At 41.3% G+C, this 17,026-nt stretch overlaps 1 protein-coding gene across 3 annotated transcripts in view; it reads left to right on the top strand.

The window, feature by feature from the left end:
• EXOC4 (exocyst complex component 4) overlaps positions 1-17,026 on the top strand; it is a 734,942-nt gene that overhangs the window by 36,916 nt on the left and 681,000 nt on the right. For all 3 annotated transcript variants that reach the window (XM_029923156.1, XM_029923167.1, XM_029923170.1), the window contains exon 4: positions 14,344-14,528. In XM_029923156.1, coding sequence (XP_029779016.1) covers positions 14,344-14,528 — 185 coding nt within the window. The remainder of the gene's footprint in view (positions 1-14,343; positions 14,529-17,026) is intronic.

Here is a 17,026-nt window from a genome sequence, read left to right as displayed (position 1 = left end):
ACACACACACACACACACCCCTATATTTAAAAAATCATAGCTGTATAGTGAGTTAGCGACTATTATAACTGCTTAGATTTACGTAGTTGCCTTCCTTCCAGAAAATCCCAGAGTGCTTTGAGAGAATGGTGTGGTGGAATTATATCATTTATACTAAAAATGTGGCCACATCGGGCATAAAGGGAGTAAGGCGGCTATTTAATCTCATGGTTTTACTAAGATCCTATAGTAAAAAATATATTTGTAATGTTTTCACCTTACAAGATTCTTTGCATTTGTTGTATAAGAATCAAGGTTGTGAATGTCAGTGTGAGTCTTAGTGTGGGTCAGATGGACCTGTGCTTGGGTCCTGGCTTTGACTTTTATTAGCTGGATCACTCGGGACTAATTATTTGACTTTGTGGGAAGTTGGGAGTTGAGAATTATATCTATTCTCAAAGGTTGTTGAAGGGATTAAATGAGATACTAAGCTCCTTACGTAAAGTACACACGGTATACACAGTAAGTGCTCAGAACTGTTATTTATAATGAATTGATTACTTTAACAAATACTTTAAGAAGGATATGGTGATTCCTCCCATGTGACAATTTAAAAAACTCGTCAGAGGTGGACTTGTTTGGAACTGGTAGAGTTGAAGTAGGGCTGGCTAGGGTAGGCACTATGGATTCCTTCTTTCCTTATGTGGACATCTATCTGAGTAAAAGAGTACCCCCATTTTATGCAGTCAAAGGAGTTCCTGTGGGGAGAGATAAAATTTTTCTCTAAAAACAGGGGTGCCTGGGGCTGGCTCAGTCGGTGGAGCATGTAACTCTTGGTGTCAGGGTTTGGATTCAAGCCCCACGTTGGATATAGAGATTACTTAAAAATAAAATCTTAAGAAAAAAGATTTTTCTCTGAGAATGAGGCTAGTCTGATCTAACACATGCCCAGAAGGATAATCAGGACCCCAAAGTTCTTTGCCGTATATTTGGGATTTGACATGGGCAAATTTCAGATTCCGTGTCAATCACCTTTTTGGTCTACTTCAATGATATGTTCACAGCAGTGCAATTTGTCACTAAATTATCTAGGATCCGTTTGTTGCAAAATCGACTCTTAGGTAACTGTGTGTGTTTTCCTGCTAGTATTGTAAGTAGAGATAAACCAGTTCACTATTGGAGGGTGCTTATCAATAGTGTTGATTTTAGTGTCATAAAGTAGTTGATGGTAAGCTCTTCTTTCTGTTGGTGTTTTAGATGGATAGTCAGACGAGTGGACCAGAGAGCTTGTTCTTCTTGCTGCCATAAGAACTGTGTCATTAGCAAATAGACAAATTCTTCTTTTCTCATACTGTGGGCAGGGAAGGGGTGATCATGCGTCTACTATCAAATGATTAATGCACAGCAAAGAAAAAGGGGGCCAACGTGCACATCCCTTTCATCTGGTCTGAGAGTTTCTAAGATCTCACAGGACCGTTTTTTCTCATTATGACTGTGGGAATGGTATTGAGGTGAAAACTCTATAAATATTGAGAGCTGGAACATTCTAGTGAACGTATTGGCCTTAACCTGAAAGTGGTACGTGACTGCAAAAATGTTTCAATATTCCATATAGATTTCTCTACACATGATAAAAAATATATCCGTGATCAATAATGAAATAGCCACCATTAAGCCCATCTACTTCTAGTGCAGAATATTGATTTGAAAGACCAGTGCCAGTATTCTGTACTAATAACAGGAAAGGATGAGGCACACATTTCGGTAGACTTAGGAGTGGGATGATGCTGTTGTTGATGACGCGCATCGTTGGGATATACATCTGAATGTGTGCCCTTAACCTTGAAGGGGCTTACATGCTAACCCAGAGAGACAGAGGAACAAATAAAAAGTCTCATATCATGATGAGCGTACCAAGAAATTGGGGATCAGGAACGTTGGGGATGGAGGTAGGGTAGTGGGGTTTGCTATTTAAATAAGGTGATCTAGCTGTATTTGGGACCCTTTCATTCCTTCAGACTCCTATATTTGATCTTTTCAAAAAGGTTTAGCAAGAGCTGAAGACAAAGTTATTAAACAAGAAAGCTTGGTGTTTGTCTAGAATCAAATGAGCAGGCTTAACGTGGCAGCTTCGTTTTTCTCCTGGAGAGTAAAAGTACAGGGCTTGTGAACTATTTGCGTTTGTGCTTGATGTCCTTTTCATTTATACTTGGTTTTGAAGGCTAGGGTTTCACAGTGTTTGAAAGGCCCCCGGTTATTGTATTACCTTTCCTTCCCTTTTACTTGGTTCTTTTATCTGCTCTTCATTGCCTCTTTTATTTTAAAGCAAAGAGAAATTTTGTTATATCACATACACTAAACCTCCAAGGCTCAGCAATTTTCATTTGGCTCGTGTGGCTGTGGGGCAGTGATCCCCAAACTCTGCACATTAGGGACTTCTTGAAGAAACCTGAAGTCCGGCTCACACCCTACTCTGATGGCCCCGAAATCTCTGGTGCTGGGATACTAACTTCAGTAATTTGACATTCTCCAGGTGATTCCATTGTACAGTTAAATGTGGAACTATAGACCGAGGGTAGGGGCTGTGCTATGCAACAGAGGAAAACTAATGTCTTTGATGTCCTTTAATACTAGCTTTGAGGGGTTAGAAACCACGTACAAGTAAAACCTTGGATTGTGAGTAACTTGTCCTGTGAGCGTTCTGCAAGATGAGCAAACATTTCTAGTAAATTTTAACTTGATCAGTGAGCGGTGTCCTGCAATATGGGTAGTATGTGACGCCGGATGTCACGTGATCACAGCTGAGCCAGTGGTTTAAAGAAGGTGAGACAGTGAGAGACCAAGTGTGAGCAGGGGAGAGGCAGACAGAGAATCTGAAATATGCTCCAGGCCCCCAGCTGTCAGCACAGAGCCCCTAATGTGGGGCTCGAACTCACAAACTTTTAGATCATGACCTGAGCTGAAGTCTGACACTTAACCAACTGAGGCCACCTGGGCACCCCAGGCCAGTGATTCTTGAAATGCACTTTGATATACAAGTGGTATGGATTACAAGCTTGTTTCTAGAACAAATTATGCTTGGAAACCAAGATTTTACTGTATTTGCATAAGGCAGACTTCATTTTTGTTGAAATGTTGTAGCTTGAAGTTGCTTGGTGGCCATCCTCTGTTGCAGGTTTTGGATAGAACTGACAAGTATTCGGCTCTTACTCTGATTTTATAGTCTGATTATTTGGTCAGTAGGAATGTTGTTGAATGGTTAAATTAGGTGTTCTCTAGGTTTGGGTAGACTTGAACTCTTCAGGGCTGTCTTCTTGGTTCTCTGCTTCCTGTTTTCTTACTGTGGTTTCTTATCTTGAATTGCGTTGTGATTTCATGGGTTGAAATTGGGGCACAGGTTTACTTACTGACAAGTGGTGGCTAGGTACCTTGTGATGTAGTGCCAATGGAATGGATTTGGAAGCCAGACGTTCTTAATTCCAGTCCTGACTCAACAACCTACTAGTTCTGTGAGCTTAGACAAATCACTTTCTCTCCCTGTTATTTAGTATTCTCTTCTCTACAGTGGATATACAAATACCCTGTCTAGATTATAGAATGGCTGTGAGAATAATAGTGAAAATTGTAAGGTTATGGTGCTTTGTAAAATATAAGGCAATATACAGATTTAAAAAGGTCTAAGTAGCATCATCCTCACTATCACAGGGCCAGGTAGGAGAACAGGAGTCATCTGGGACTTGTTCATTCCGAGCAGCCTTTCCTTCCTGGTGCCACTGTCACTAATGCATTCATCAGATGACCTGTGCGTGCACGCACTTCTCTACAATTCATTTGGAGAAGGAACACACTAAGGCAGGAATAATAGTACACGAGGCCTTTGCTGACCTCCTCCTTCGTATCCCGGGTTTCAGCCTCACATATGCACATGCTTAAACAGGTTCTGGTTGGTCATTGTGTGGCCAGATGGGGACCCCGTATATGTGTAAATCGCTGCAGGTGGCCATGCATGTTGTTGACGGGAGCCCTGTGTCTCAGTTTGACGATGATCTGGGAAGGTGCATCAGTAGCTTTTGCTTGGCCTGCCTACATCGGAGGAGCTTGCTGAAGTGTTTGCTCCGTGATTTATCCCGGTGTTAATTACTTGTTGTTCCTAGCTCTGAAAATATAAAAAGCCATCCTCCTCTCACATTCCTTTGTGGGATTTAAACAGTTGGTGTTAGTGAAGAACTGTGTAAGTTGCCGAGCATTTGGAGAGTGGGAAACTGTCTTGCTTGAAAGTATGAGCCTGATGTGACTCCCAGAGACCTCCTTTGCCAACTCCTAAGAGAAGTGTTCTGTAACTTTTTCTTGTCCTGGAATAGCAAATAAGATGACAGCAGTTAAGTGGCTTTGGGACCCTTGTCAAATGAGGATATCTTTCCTAGTGGTCTCTTCACTTGTAGTCTGGAATAGAAACCTAGGATTTAGTGCTGTCTTTATGGAACACTGATGGGAACTGAGACTTGGAGGGACCGTTAGATTAGGAACAAAGAAGGATTTTTTTTTTTAAGTTTATGTATTTATTTTGAGAGAGAAATAGAGACTGAGCAGGGGACAGGTGGTGGGGGAGGGAGACAAAGAATCTCAAGTAGGATTCATGCTGTCAGCACAGAGCCCGATGTGGGACTAAAACTCACAAACTGTGAGATCATGACCTGAGCTGAAACCAAGAGTCGATGCTTAACTGACTGAGCCACCGAAGCTCCCCCTTGGATTTGTGTGTGTGTGTGTGTGTGTGTGTGTGTGATTGTGTGATCTTGCCCATAAGCAGTTGACATTTTAACTTTCTCTTAAGGTGTTAGGTATGTTTAATTTCATCAGGAAACTCATCATGAACTGATCAGCTGTAAGTCCATTTAGAACAAATAAGGCTCCAGATATGACATTATCTATTAGAAACCCTAAATATGTGCATCACTTTGAACTTGGAATTCTACTTCTAGAATGTTAGTAGGTAAGCATTTTAATTATGATGAAAAATATATACAAGGATAATTATCACAGGAAAATTTATGAAAGTCAAAGAAAATAGCAACTACTTTGGGAAATGGTTTAAGTCATTTGTGGAATATTCATTTTATGGAGTCATATGAATGCTAAAAATATATTTAGTAATGGGCAGATAATTCCAATGAATCGCCAGATGGAAAAAAAACCTATTTAAAAATAATAATACTTTGTAAAAACTTTGTATGGAAAATCGTTTGGAAGGAATCATTAAAACGTATTTTACCTGATTAGTGAGAATGTGGACCATCTTTTCCCTTTGGGATTTTGTGTTTTTTGAGTTTTCTTGATTATGTATTTTTATAATTTGGAAGAAAAACAGAGGTTAAGAAAAATGCATTCCTGGACCTTAGGCCTTACTCTTTTTTTTTTTTTTTTTTTTTAATCTGTGAAATTGGGGTAGGACTCCAGGCATGACAGCCTTTAAATGTCTCTTATAATAGAAAACTCAACCTTTCATTTCTCAGATACTGTCATTCTCTGAGACTTGGGCTTACGGAATATCTTAGACACTCTAGCCACCCATACTTGACAAGAGGAAAAAAAAACTCAAAGATTTCTGCTTAAATTATGGGAATTATTTGTGGTACAATGCCCTGTTGTTTAGGAAAAAACAAAAACCGAAAAGGTGCAGGGAAGCCCCAAAGACCAAGAGCTAGTTTAGTCAAATAGTATGCTTTTAAACCAAGCCTGTTTCAGAGCAGTGGTAGATGAGCTATTTGTTGAAATCAGAAGTCACATTTGATCTCTTGCGAGTTGTGTTTTCTGAGATAGATTTGAAGATACTCTAAAGAAGAAATTCACAAGTAAAAGGGCTTTTCTTTGACAGCACTTCATCTCACAGACCCCCCTCCGCTCATTCACTTATCAATAACTTCATCTCATTTGCTTTATCCTGTAAATTCCATTAGCTCCCCGGCAGTCTATTGCATTAAGCCTTTACTACCTAATATCTCCTCATTTACATTGACACATGCTTGACCTCAGCCCTACTCCTCTCTCTGCTAATGCACCAACAAGCACTGATATCTCTCTGGAGCATTATCATTTGGCTGTTAGCACAACTAATAACAACCCTTCATTTGAACTGATGAAGGTTTATTAAATAAAAACATGTAATAACCCTAGCAGTAATGAAAGGAGAATGGAAGTAGATAGCATCCTGTTTTTAATGGTGAGAGCACGCTGACTCTGCATTATAGGTATTGGGTTTCTGGAGGGAGAAGGGGCACCTGAATGGGGCTCATCGATATTCTGTTAGCAGAGGACTTTAAGCACGGGCATTTTTGATTGCCTGATTTGAACACCACCCGGTTGGCTGCAGGCTGAGGAGTTAGGGTGGGGAAAAAAGTGTTGTTGCTCCAGGCGCTTGGCCTCGCCCCTGTGATGCCGCCTTCTCAGGAAGTCTGTCTTAAATTCCAGCTGTCAGTAGCCCGGAGGCCTGCAGTCTGTGGCAAAACAGACCCACCGGGAGCCAGGCCTTCTCCAGTAAAGCTGGGATTAAGGATTCGGTTGCTTCTGGACGTCCCCTGAGACTCCTCCAAACCTTCACCACAGCCCCGAGCCTTGCAGGGATTTCCTTATTCTGCTTTCTGTGTCCCTCCCTCTGCCTCCCAGCTTCCCTTCCCCGGACCCCCACCATTATGTATGAAGAGCAGTCTAAGCCATCCTCCACATATGTCGCCTGTGGTGGCTGCTGTCCTGTTTTAAACACAAGCCGAAGGAGGTTGTTACTGAGTTTATATTTAAGAGGATTTTGATCCGCAGAATTCTTTGGGGTCACATGGTTGTGGTTTTATGTCACACACATATATAATACTCTGTTGTTAAAGTTTTCCTAGATTCTCTGATGCAGTTAACCCTACAGAACACAGAGTTCTGTAACGGCCACAGTGTTCTGCCAACAGCACTGTGATGTCCTAGACGCACCACAGCGTTCAGATCTCCCCAAACTGTGAGATTAAACCATACGAAACGGCCAATACTGGATCATTGTTGGCTTGTGAGAAACAGTTTCCTGTGGTTCAGATTTCAAACTAATACATGAAAAATACTGTATTTTTTGGGGGAGGGAGGGTTTAAACTGTGCGTTGTTGTTGTTTTGGTTTTTGGTTTTTTAAAAATTCTATCCGAGGGGCGCCTGGGTGGCTCAGTCGGTTAAGCCTCCGACTTCAGCTCAGGTCAGATCTCACGTTCGCGGGTTCGAGCCCCGCGTCGGGCTCTGTGCTGACAGCTAGCTCAGAGCCTGGAGCCTGCTTCTGGTTCTGTGTCTCCTTCTCTCTCTGCCCCTCCCCCTCTCATGCTCTGTCTCTCTCTCTGTATCAAAACAAAAAAAAACATTAAAAAATAAAAACTCCTATCTGATAACCAAACCATGGCTTTGGGCACTGTGGTATTGTAAAATGATCATGTTTGGTAAGTGATTGGTCTGGGGTTCTTGAAACATCTTTCCTGCTTGTGTAAAGGTGGGTTTGGCTCAGCGTTCAGAGGAAGACTTCTTATGTCTGTCCTGGACTCCTTGAGCCCTCTGTGTGGAGACTTCTGGGTACAGGGCTGTCTTGAGGAGCATGGCCTGAAGCCACCAGAGATTGCCTTCTAACAGCTTGGGGACTCAGGTGGCAGCTGGCCAGTGGCATGGACACTAAGTAAATGTCATACTCCAAGGCCTGCTTCTTTTGTTGCTCATAGCCAGAGTTTTTTGGTGTTTGTGGTTGAGACTGTTCAGCACGTTTAACTCGTGTCTTCTTATGTGGTGTAGGAAGGGAGAAGGTATCCGTTCTCTGGAATAGCCTAATTTCATATCTAAAAAGATACACATCTGTAAGTTGAGCCAAGGCAACATTGGCAGAATGGTTATGTTGTCTTACTGGAAAAATACTTCCTTAAGGGAGGCATACAGACCTATTGAAAAGAGATAAAACATGTTGGACCCATGTGATTATCAGAATCCTGAAGGGAATAACTTGTTTTAGACTCTACAGTGGCCACACGTTTGCTTTCTTTTAGGGAACATTATTGCCAAAATAAGCATTTTCCTTAGCTAGCAGGTGGTTTAGTTAGAAATGGTTACTAATGTCAGTTACCATTGTGTCTCTCCTCTCCCCAATTAAAATAGTAATATATAAAAAAACAATAAACCGGTATTTCTTCAGGGAAGCCGACTGAGTGCTGAGGATGGCTGACTTTCCTCCAGAATATTTCAAGTGGTCCATGTTAAAGCACAAAACTAGATCTTTTTACCTAATTGAGTGAGACTAGCAGAAGATGAACACTTACCTATGAGATAGTAACTTTCTACTTTAAACTGGAAGGAGATTGAGGGGCACCTGGGTGGTTCAGGCGATGAAGCGTCCGACTTTGGCACAAGTCATGATCTCGTGGTTCACGAGTTTGAACACCACGTCGGGCTCTGTGCTGACTGCTTGGAGCCTGGACCTGGACCCTGCTCTGGATTCTGTGTCTCCCTCTCTCTCTGCTCCTTCCCCACTTGTGCTCTGTCTCTCTCTCTCTCTAAAAAATAAATAAACATTAAAAAAAAATAAATTAGAAGGAAATTGAGAAATAGACATTTGGGAAAGAAAATCTAAGGGCTCCGTAGCTCATAATTTCAAAGATGGCCTTTGTTGTAAACTTACCTCTCAAATCAAGGTAAACTTTGTTGAACTACCAGACAATTCTTGATTGTGTGCAATTTAAATGTAACTTGCACATACTGAGTTATGGAAACAGTTGTTGGGATTTCTGTGTTCTTCAGTGCATAGGTCTCTAATAGCAAAATGTGCCATCCTGTTCAGTGTGATGTATGAAAACATTTGGTGAATGCTGGCTTATTTTCATAATCCTCAAGGAAATATTTTTCTTCTTTTTTAAATATTTTGTTTATTTTCAGACAGAGCATGTGCATGCAAGTCAGGGAAGGGCAGAGAGAGAGGGAGAGAGAATCTCAAGCAGGTTCTACATTGTCAGTACAGAGCCCAGCACAGGGCTCGATCTCATGAATGGTGAGATCATGACCTGAACTGAAATTAAGCGTCAGACACTTAACCAGCTGAGCCACACAGGTGCCCCAATTTTTTTTTTTTTTTAATATCCTAAAGGAAATAATTTTTCAACTCCAAAGCAGAGTTCTGTTATCAAAGTCATTTCCAACTGTGGTGAGTAGAATACTAGTGTTCTTTTGGGTCATAATAGATGTTATGTGAAAAAATTCCCCCAATTCTCCAGTTTTATTTTTGAAAATATGTGTAAGAAAACCTCCAAATACATTTAATTGGCTCATTTAGAAATGGTGTGGCCTGAGATTTCTAGAAGATCATACTGGAGATCATTTGGGGTGTGAATGCATGTTATTCCATCTGTGAGTAGAGGTAGAGACAGCATTTACTAGTGAACTGTTGTCCTGAATGTCGTCTCTGTGACTTTTCATCTGGTATGTTTTGTTCAGTAATAAAATATATTTATTTGGTGTTGTCTGTCACACTGTATCTTGAATGTATCATAGATAAGCTGCTATATAATGATTGCCACTTCAGATAGCTGTGAAATTAGGTGATTAGCTAGTTGTTACTTAACCTTCTAATTTCTGTATAAATCTAATTACATGAAATAGAAGTTGGGGTTCTGATTTTTTACTTTGCTTATCCATTTGGAGTGTCATTGTAATTACTGTATTGTAAATGATGGAAAATAATTGCATATGTTAAAAAATAGTGTTATATTCTAAAAAATAAATAAATAAAGTTACAAAAAAAATTAAGTAAAAAAAAAAAGAAAAGATATGTTTGGGGGGAAATCTTTACAAAACATCAAAAAAAAAAAGAACCCAATTTCAATAATTTCTCATAGCAACTCACAAGTGAGACTATTTTGTTGCTGTCCACTTTAATCCAGCTTCATCTCTTGAATTCTTGTTAATGTTTCATCAGCGTTATTTAAAAAGTACTCTGTACACATTAAATTTGGGAAACAGTGAAATGATTCATAAAATGACCGCATTATAAAACAAAACTCTTTAGTTGTGTGTTTACCAGTAATTATGCGTATCTAAACATGGATGGATATTTAATGTTTTTCTTTTTAAAGATTTTATCTTTAAGTAATCTCTATACCCAGTGTGGGGCTTGAACTTAGAACCCCGAGATCAAGAGTCACATGCTCCACCGACTGAGCCAGCCAGGTACCCCAAGGATATTTAATGATTTCTAATAAAGCCTAAATGCTAGTAAATGCCTGGAAACCAGAATACCAGCCCCCCCTTGCCCCCCAACAGAATTGGCCATCACTGGTGGTTGGATGGAGGGGCTCTTTGCTGCCCCACCAAGTTTTGCATATGTATAAATGTTATGATACAAGCTACTTGAAACCAGGGAAGATAAATGTCAGGTTTCTATAAACTGATATTCTAGGGGCACCTGGGTGGCTCAGTCGGTTAAGCATCTGGCTTCTGGCTTCGGCTCAGGTCATGATCTCACGGTTCGTGGGTTCAAGCCCCGCGTCGGGCTCTGTGCTGACAGCTAGCTCAGAGCCTGGAGCCTGCTTCAGATTCTGTGTCTGCCTCTCTCTCTCTCACCCTTTCTTGCTCATGCTGTCTCTCTCTGTCTCTCAAAAATAACATAAAAAAAAAAAAAACCCTGATATTCTAGAGATCACATGCTGCGCTGATCACTGTTTTCTTAAAATCAGTTTTAGTACCACTTAGTAAGGTTAGAGTAGGGGGGGACAGTGCGCTTGCCTAGCTTTCATAATTATGGCTTTTAATAAGTGAAGGCCAGGAAATCGGAGCACTGTGTTTTCATATAAAAATAAGACTATGCTGTCTTCTTTGTGGTATGGTTTTCAAATGTTTGAAATTCTAAAATTACTCTCGAGTTTATATACATATATATATAAATTGTACTTGTATTTTGGGTCAAGAAGACGTACTCAGAAAATTTGTCATCCAAATGGTTGTAATGGAAACCGCATTTTACTAAAAACAGTAGCATAAGCACGTTATTAACACCCTATGAGGTTTCTTTAACAGAACAAATAGACTCTGTTAAAAATCTGATTTCTAATTTCAGTGAGCACTCACCATGTGCCAGGCATCGTGTTAAGTGCCTTACCTATATTTAAAAAAAAAAAACAAAAAACGACTTCAATTAAGGAGCTTTGAAAGTTGACATTATCCTATAATTTTGTGTTTGGAACACAAACTGTTTGGGTTAAAAATCTTCATGCCAATTCCTACAAACAAATTGAGTGTGGATGTGCCGTGGGTGGTTTTTAAGCTTAAATCTCTCAGCTGGATTTAATTCCTGTAAGGGGTAAGGCTACACGACGGGCCAGTGGCTTACCAAATTATTTTTCATTTTCTGGATCTCGATGTCACTAAAGGTTAATGCATCCTCTTTTCTCCGTTAGAGACCCGAGTTAAAATCCATTTTAGAGCCTAAGTGTAAATGAATTTGTTGTTGTTTTTCCTCCTTGGGGACACGGTGGTCATTTTGCAAGGCTGCTTTTCCATCTGGAATTGTTGGCAGCTCGCATGAGGCCCCAGGGCCCCCGTCAGGGGGCAGTTACGAGTCAGCATGAAAACGAACTGGCGGGCTTCGGGGGGCAGAGCTGGCCCAGGGTCTGCCACTTTGTCATCCCTCCCTGCTTCCTTGGTTAACGTAAGGAAGCTCACTGGCTTCTGACATTTGATTATAGCACATCGCAAAACAAGGGCCATGTTTGTGGGTAAGCCTTTGCATTTTCCTCCCCCACCTCAGGCCGCTTCGAATTTGGCAGCTCCCAGACTTTCTGTACCCACTGCCCACGTGCTCCTCAGTGACCGCGTGCACTGGTGCAGCTCCTCGACCTGCACTTTTGATCATTGATGGGTTTCGTGGCTCTTTGGTACCTATTGCTTTTACTTAGACACCTTACTTTTTAGGAGCATGTTTATCTCCCTAATTACATCCACTGTGTTTACCCTAAAGTATTATTAGTGATTGCCTTTCTCTATACCTTTTAGGCATATTTACAAGTATAACCAAAGCATGGAGTAGTCATAGCGTAGGATTCCCTTTGGGGAGCTGGGTAGGGCTCTTCTCCCTCTGAGTTCAGCTTGTAGTCCTGTCTTTTCTATTATTACTACTACTACACTACTACCTCTGTTACTATTATTATTTTATTTTATTTTATTTTTAATAAATATTATGTATTGTCAAGTTAGGGAACATATAGTGTATACAGTGTGCTCTTGGTTTTAGGAGTAGATTCCCGTGATTCATTGCTTACATACAATACCCAGTGCTCAGCCCAAACCAGTGCCCTCCTCAATGCCCATCACCCATTTTTTCCCTCCCCGCCAGCTGCCTACCCCCATCAACCATCAGTTTGTTCTCTGTATTTAAGAGCCTCTTATTTTACCTGCCTCTCCATTTGAAACTGTTTTTCCTTCTTCCCTTATTATTATTATTATTATTCTTTTTTGTGTTTCTCTCTTGCTTTTATTTTTCTCCTAAGGAATATTCTTCACTTTGTTATTTTCCTTAAAAAATCTAGATCTTGGGGCATTTCGGTGGCTTAGTCAGTTAAGCGTGTGAATTTGGCTCATGTCATATTCTTGTGGTTCTTGAGTTCAAACCCTGCGTCAGGTCTGTGCTGACAGCTCAGAGCGTGGAACCTGCTTCAGATTATGTGTCTTGCTCTCTTTCTGCCCCTCCCCTGCTCACTATCTATCTTTCTCCCTCAAAAGTAAACAAAAAAATTTAAAAAATCTAGATCTTTACAGAAAGATGATTATAATCTTATATATGTAGATAAATGGGATCATATAAAACATACTCCCCGCCCCCCCCGCAGTTATTACTTTGGTTTCAAAGTGAGTTGTTCCAAGCTCCCGGAGTCCCTCTTCTTCATTTGTTGTAGGTGTTCCTACACCATGTTTACTCATACAATCGTTTTTGTTTTAAAATCTCTCAAATTGCTCTTTACACCAGGAGCGTTCCCTTCTCTGTAGTTTATCAAACTCTGTTCACTGTTCATATCCCATTTCTTCCAACGACCTGGATCAGGTCAAGGAGAGGTGATGACTTATTTTCTGCTTGTAGCCTTCAGGTCGAGAATGCATTTACCTCTGTGTGTGTGTGTGTGTGTGTGTGTGTGTGTGTGTGTGTGGGCGCGCGCGTGCATGTGCATGCGTGTGCGTGTGTATCAGGAAGAGGGAGAAAGTGCCTGTCTATATGTAGATGCACAGGTAGGCTCACCAGGCTCTGACTCATGACCACAATGAGAATGATTGAAACATTTATGCGGTGTGCTTTTATTTAGTCTTAGTCTTAAAAAGCTAAATGTGATTAAAAGTTGATTTCAACCATTAGTGTGCGGACTTCTTGTGAGGATATGAATGACATAATTTATTTGGGGAGGTCATCCGCTTGTGTCTGTCAGTAGACAACGTGTGTGGGAATAAATGATTCATGCAGCTCTGTGGTGCTCTAGATGCCTTTGTGTTTATCTTTTTGTTTTCTAGTGAAAAATTTTCTTCTATTCTTTTATTTTTTTAAACATAATTTATTGTCAAATTGGCTTACGTTACAACACCCAGTGCTCATTCCATCAAGTGCCCTCTCAATGCCCATCACCCATTTTCCCCTCTCCCCCGCCCCCCACCCTCAGTTTGTTCTTGGTCTTTAAGAGTCTCTTATGGGGCACCTGGGTGGCTCAGTCAGTTAAGCATCCGGCTTCAGCTCAGGTCATGATCTCATGGTTTGTGGGCTCGGGCCCTGCGTCGGGCTCTGTGCTGACAGCTAGCTCAGAGCCTGGAGCCTGCTTCAGATTCTGAATCTCCCTCTCTCTCTGACCCTCCCCTGCTCGCACTGTCTCTCTATGTCTCTCAAAAATAAATAAAAAACATAAAAAGATAAAAAAAAAAAGTCTCTTAAGGTTTGCCTCCCTCCCTCTCTGTAACTGTTTTTTCCCCTTCCCTTCCCCCACTCCCTTTCCCTCCCCCATGTCTTCTGTTAAGTTTCTCAAGATCCACGTATGAGTGAAAACATGATACCTGTCCTTCTCCGACTGACTTGCTTCACTCAGCATACCTTCTAGTTCCATCCATGTTGTTGCAAATGTTTATCTTTAACAGGATTGTTCTCTTCAGTGTTCTTTCTCTTAGATGGTGCACCCTTCAAAGGCACAACTAGGCCTAACCATGTTCTACTCTTCAAAGTCTGATGTACGCTGATAAGGCTCATAGAAATTCTCTTTTTCTTTTAAAAGTAGTCTCTCATGTTTCTAATATTGCTAGGGTATGCAGTTGTCCTACTGACTCATTTCTTATTCTGTCTTCAGGTGTCAGCAGTGGAGTCTTTGGAGGGTCCCCTGCTCCAGGTGGAAGGACTGAGTGACCTTAGGCTGGAGCTTCACAGCAAGAAGATGAACCTCCACCTGGTTCTCATCGACGAGCTGCACCGGCACCTGTACATCAAATCCACCAGCCGCGTGGGGCAGCGGAGCAAGGAGAAAGGGCGAGCGAGGTGGGTTGGGGAGCCCCTCTGCTGCCGTGTCTCGTGGCGGTGGAGAAATTCAAGGACCATTATTCGTTTCCCAGAATACTGTTGTAGTGTATTTACTTCTCGGTTTTGTTTTTTACTGTTTAACGCGCTGTCCCTGAAACTAGAAGATAGTCTTATAATAGCAAATACTCCATGTTCTGAAAGGCTGACATCCGGAGTTTCTTCATTCCTTCATTGCACATCTATTATGACCCTTTTATGCAAAGATAGAGAAGAAACCTATCCTGTGGGCTTTTGTACTGAAACAGAGATGCTCTGTTGTATCTCCCAAGGAAGAGAAAACGATCCTTAAGTGATATAGGATACTCGGCCTGATTAAGAAATATAAGTTATGGACTGAAGTTATAAGATTCTTTGTTATCAGGGTTGTGTTCAGCTTTAGACAGTCTTCTTTCTGGAATAGTTCAGGAGATCTTCAGAGAGAATACTTTTCCTTTATCCCTTGGCTGATCGTGGCATAGACCTGTTCGTAAGGACTTGAGAAATTCATTGGGTGAGTCTAGATCTGGAAGGAAGTAAGCCTAGATCTTAAGACAGTTAAGACAGTAGACTACTGACCTTATTCACATGTATCAGATAGCTGTGCATGTCATAGTCCTTCCGACAGTCCTTTAAAATAGCCATAAGATCTTTTCAGAGGGCAGGTTAGCAGTACCTGTCAAAATACATGTGCTCATACTTTTTCATCCAGCTACAGACAGGAGGAGCACTGGAAGCAGTGCATGCTGGGAATGAAGTCTTTGAAGTCCTATCCCGTTCAGACAAAAATTGCCCACTTTGTGTGTGATGCTTCAGCTCAGTCCGAGACCCTGACAGAAAGGGAAGTTTCTATCTCATTTCTGCAGACGGGCACGAGAAAATCTTCTGCCAGGCACGCAAATTGAGCTACGAGTTATGTACCCAAGACTTAACTTCAGCACTGCATCTGAATAGAACGTGTTAGTTCCTTAGTGGAGAGTAGTGTTGGGCGGGGGCGGTTCCTTCCACAGTGTGGCCGTGGTGGCAAATGGCAGGTCTGAATAGATTCCTTCCCATGTAAAGATTAAATAAAAAACCCCGAAAATACTCTGGATCCTGTGAAAATATTCTATAACATAAGGGAAAAATAAGCACTACCTTGAAGTCTCAGAGAAGAGTATTTGTTTGACAAAACAAGGTTATAGATCAAAACAGGAAAATTTAAGATGCCTAAGCTGGACTTTTCCAAAAGATGCAGAATAATGTAATAGATGAGACTATTCAAAATTACTACTCCTTCCTCCACTGTAGTGGGAGAAGTGTATTTCCTGCTCTTTGATTTTTGTGGGTTTTTTGGGGGTAGGTGGGTCTTGCTTTTGCAAACATGTGCCACAAAGAGGGGCTTGAAATGGGCTCGCGCAGGGAGCGTGCCCTCTTGTGCCTTTGCCATTGCCAGGACGGCGTCAGGCCCAGAGGAGGATGAGAGCCTTGTGGAACTGAGCCAAGATCACCGGGCTGCCTAGCCTGGATCACCAACCACCAAAGTACATGCTTATTGTCAAACGTGCCTATTTTGTCGCTGTATGCAGCAAGCGTAGAGCTGTGAGAGGGTAACGGGCATCTGTAAGAATGGAATTGGTAGAGATGCAAAAAGAATGAACTAAAACATGAATAAAATATAGGAACAAATGAAATAAAGTAGGGAAATTCAATCTTTGTTTAAAGCATTGGCGAGGAGACTTGAATCAGTGACAGGGAAAAGTTTCCTCATCATACAGAGGACAAAGAGAGGATGATGAAAGACGGATAGTGGATGCAAAAGCTGGAGAATAGTGCGTTTAGTAATTCTGTAGAACAACACTAACATGATAGTGGTTTGGGCTAAGTTGTGTCCTCCTAAAATCTGGGTATTAAAACCCTAACTGCCAATACCTCAGACTGTGACTGAGTTTAGAGATAGGGTCTTTTAAGAGGTAAATAAGTTAAAATGAGGTCATTAGGGTGGCTCCTACTCCAGTATGACTGGTGTCTATTCAAGAAGAAATTTGGATACAGACTTACCCACAGGGAAGATCCTGTAAAGACCTACTGCTTAAAGTGCCATCTACAAGGCAAGGAGAGAGTCCTCAGAAGAAACCAAGTCCCAACATCTTGATCTTCACTTCCATCCAGCCTCCAGAACTGTAAGAAAATGAATTTCTGTTGGTTAAGCCACCCAGTGTGGGATACCTCATCATGGCAGCCCTAGCAAACAAATACAGGGAGAATCAGAGGTAATAATTACAATATAAATAAAGAAGCCTACTTAGAAGAAAAAACAAAAAGACCTTGGTCTGCAAATCAAAAGGATTTAAGGTAAAATTAATGAAAAAACAACTTTTAGATATGATTAGGAGATCATTCTAAAAAAATTCTGCGAGGACTAGGAAGAAACATTGTTATCTCCTGGGACAGAGAGTTATTTGCCCACCTGGTATCCATTTGGCATCCATTCCTCCTTT

The sequence above is a fragment of the Suricata suricatta genome, chromosome 2, assembly GCF_006229205.1.
Source record: "Suricata suricatta isolate VVHF042 chromosome 2, meerkat_22Aug2017_6uvM2_HiC, whole genome shotgun sequence".
NCBI classification, from domain to species: Eukaryota; Metazoa; Chordata; class Mammalia; order Carnivora; family Herpestidae; genus Suricata; species Suricata suricatta.
The sequence above is the reverse complement of the archived record's forward strand: the minus strand, read 5'-3'. Positions and strand labels throughout refer to the sequence as shown.